Here is a 2,085-nt window from a genome sequence, read left to right as displayed (position 1 = left end):
CAGAAAAATATTGTAGATCTGCTTACCTACTTATCAGTAACTAAGCCCTCATGCTCTTAGCCCTTTCTTTCATTTTAAGGCATTATCCATATGCATGAAGAATATTTTTCATGTGAAGGCGTCACAGGTTACCCCTTTGTGGGAAAATTTGACCTCTGATGAACTTATTTTTCCTTACTCCTTAGCTGTATGTATAGTCATCCTAGAAGTATGTCTTAAACATATGTATAAAATCTCTGCTTTAGAGATTTGATGTTCATTGCTGATTTACATTTTATGAGTAGTTTTGATTGCTCATTTTTTGAACATCTTTCAAATCTTGATTATTAAAAACATGCTTGCTCATAAAAATTAACTGTAATGTTGGAAAAGAAAAGAACATAACCCAGCAAAACAAATGTCTAAATTCCTCTAGTGCAGGAGTAAAGAAAGAACTTTTAAAAAACATTTTGTCACTGAAGATGCAGTAATGGGTCAGTTTTGGATTAAAGGAATAATAGCTAATAATAGCTGGAACAACTTGTGATGTGAGAGCCAATCTTTACTGTGTTGGTAATGAATTCTAAGTTTGCTTTTAACCTCCCATGGTCAGAAGCAGGCTTGCTGTTTCACTATTCACATATGATTTTTAAAAAGTTTAGCCCAATACCTAGGCCAAGGATGGATATGAAATTAAGGAAGGGGTATAAAGCCTTCTTAGATTTGGCATGGCTCTCTGGATTCACACTGCCTTCTTAGGCTCAGCTGCCTTCTCAGACCTCAGTGCAGTTATCCCCTAAATGTTCACCCTTACTACCCTTTCAAAACAAGGGTCATAAGGAAAGTAATAAATAGCCTTGCAATGACAGTACATGCACAGAGAGAGTCCTATGTGGGATACTGCCATTTTAGTGTCTCTAGGTTTCAGTGTGAACATACAGTAGGACCTCAGCTCTACTCTTTCCCTCAGCTGATGATGAATTTACCTTCTTTAATTCCAAAGCAGTGGCCCCACTCCTTCAGGGTGATGTGCTTGTCCTTGTTGGGGTCACACTCCTCAAAGAAGCGGGTTATGCAGTGTTCCATGGGCACCAGAGATGCTCGCAGAAGTGCAAGCTCTGAATGTGTCAAGATTCTGCAATGAAAGAAATGGTAGCCTATTAACTGAGTAGCTTGTGTACGAGAGGTTAATTCTGAGCATTGTCAAGGACATTTTTTCTTCCACAAGGTTGCTGAGTATGCCAAATAGGGCATTCATGAAAAGCTGCAAATGAAATAAACTATTTTCGGGTAAGGTAGACAACTTTTGGGGTCCCATATACAATGATCCTGTCTTCACTGGGAACTGTCCTCTCTCTACCTTAAATCTATAGGAATGTACCCCAACAACCATGTTTGTACAACCTGGTTCTTACTGACTGGCCATACTTGGGTCAGTCAGATTATCTCAGAAACTTAGAATCAAGAATGAGAAAGAATTGAAGGAGTCTCTGTGTGAGTTGAACCTATAACATGTAAACTTGGGTGCCGTGGTATGGCCATACTCTGTTCTTCTAAAAAAAGTTTTGTGTTAAGACTCCTAACCACATTTGTTTGGCATTTCAGTGTTCTAAAATGGAACTGGCAAACTTCCTGATCTGACTAGGTTTCTCTTTCATGTAGAAAAGTAGACATTATAACAGAGAGATGACTCAGTAATGGGAAAATGAGAGTTTTTACCTATCCATAGGATGTTGGTCGAGTTCACTAAACTGCCAGTGCACAGGATACACATACATGTGGTAGTTTTTCTTAAAGTCTCTTAAGAGAAGGTCAGTGGGATGGTCCCCGGCCAGGAGCCTCTTTTCATCCAGGTAAATTTTCTTGACCTGGGAATAGGAAGGAAGAAGATCACTACAAGATTAGACAAATGTAATGTAATACACATTTACTAAAGTTTAAGGTTTCTAGGTGGTGTGAATGGTTTGCGCTCAACTGCTAACCTAAAGGTTGGTGGTTCGAACCCACCAAGTGGTAATGTGGAAGATAGGCCTGGCGATCTGCTTTCATTAAGACTACAGCCAAGAAAACCCTATGGAGCAGTTCTACTCTAACACCTGGGGTTGC

General features: G+C 39.4%; 1 protein-coding gene across 1 annotated transcript in view; it reads right to left on the bottom strand.

Moving 5' to 3' along the window:
* Nucleotides 1–934: 934 nt before the first annotated feature.
* Nucleotides 935–2,085, bottom strand: part of SPARCL1 (SPARC like 1) — an 18,143-nt gene continuing 16,992 nt past the window's right edge. Inside the window, exons 8-9 of the mRNA XM_004390149.2 lie at nucleotides 1,699–1,847; nucleotides 935–1,114 (exon numbers count right to left, since the gene is read on the bottom strand). Of these exons, the coding sequence (XP_004390206.1) occupies nucleotides 946–1,114; nucleotides 1,699–1,847 (318 nt within the window). The 3' untranslated portion in view covers nucleotides 935–945. The remainder of the gene's footprint in view (nucleotides 1,115–1,698; nucleotides 1,848–2,085) is intronic.

The sequence above is a fragment of the Trichechus manatus genome, unplaced genomic scaffold (genome assembly GCF_000243295.1).
Source record: "Trichechus manatus latirostris isolate Lorelei unplaced genomic scaffold, TriManLat1.0 scaffold00286, whole genome shotgun sequence".
Taxonomy (NCBI): domain Eukaryota; kingdom Metazoa; phylum Chordata; class Mammalia; order Sirenia; family Trichechidae; genus Trichechus; species Trichechus manatus.
This window is presented reverse-complemented; position numbering and strand designations above follow the sequence as displayed.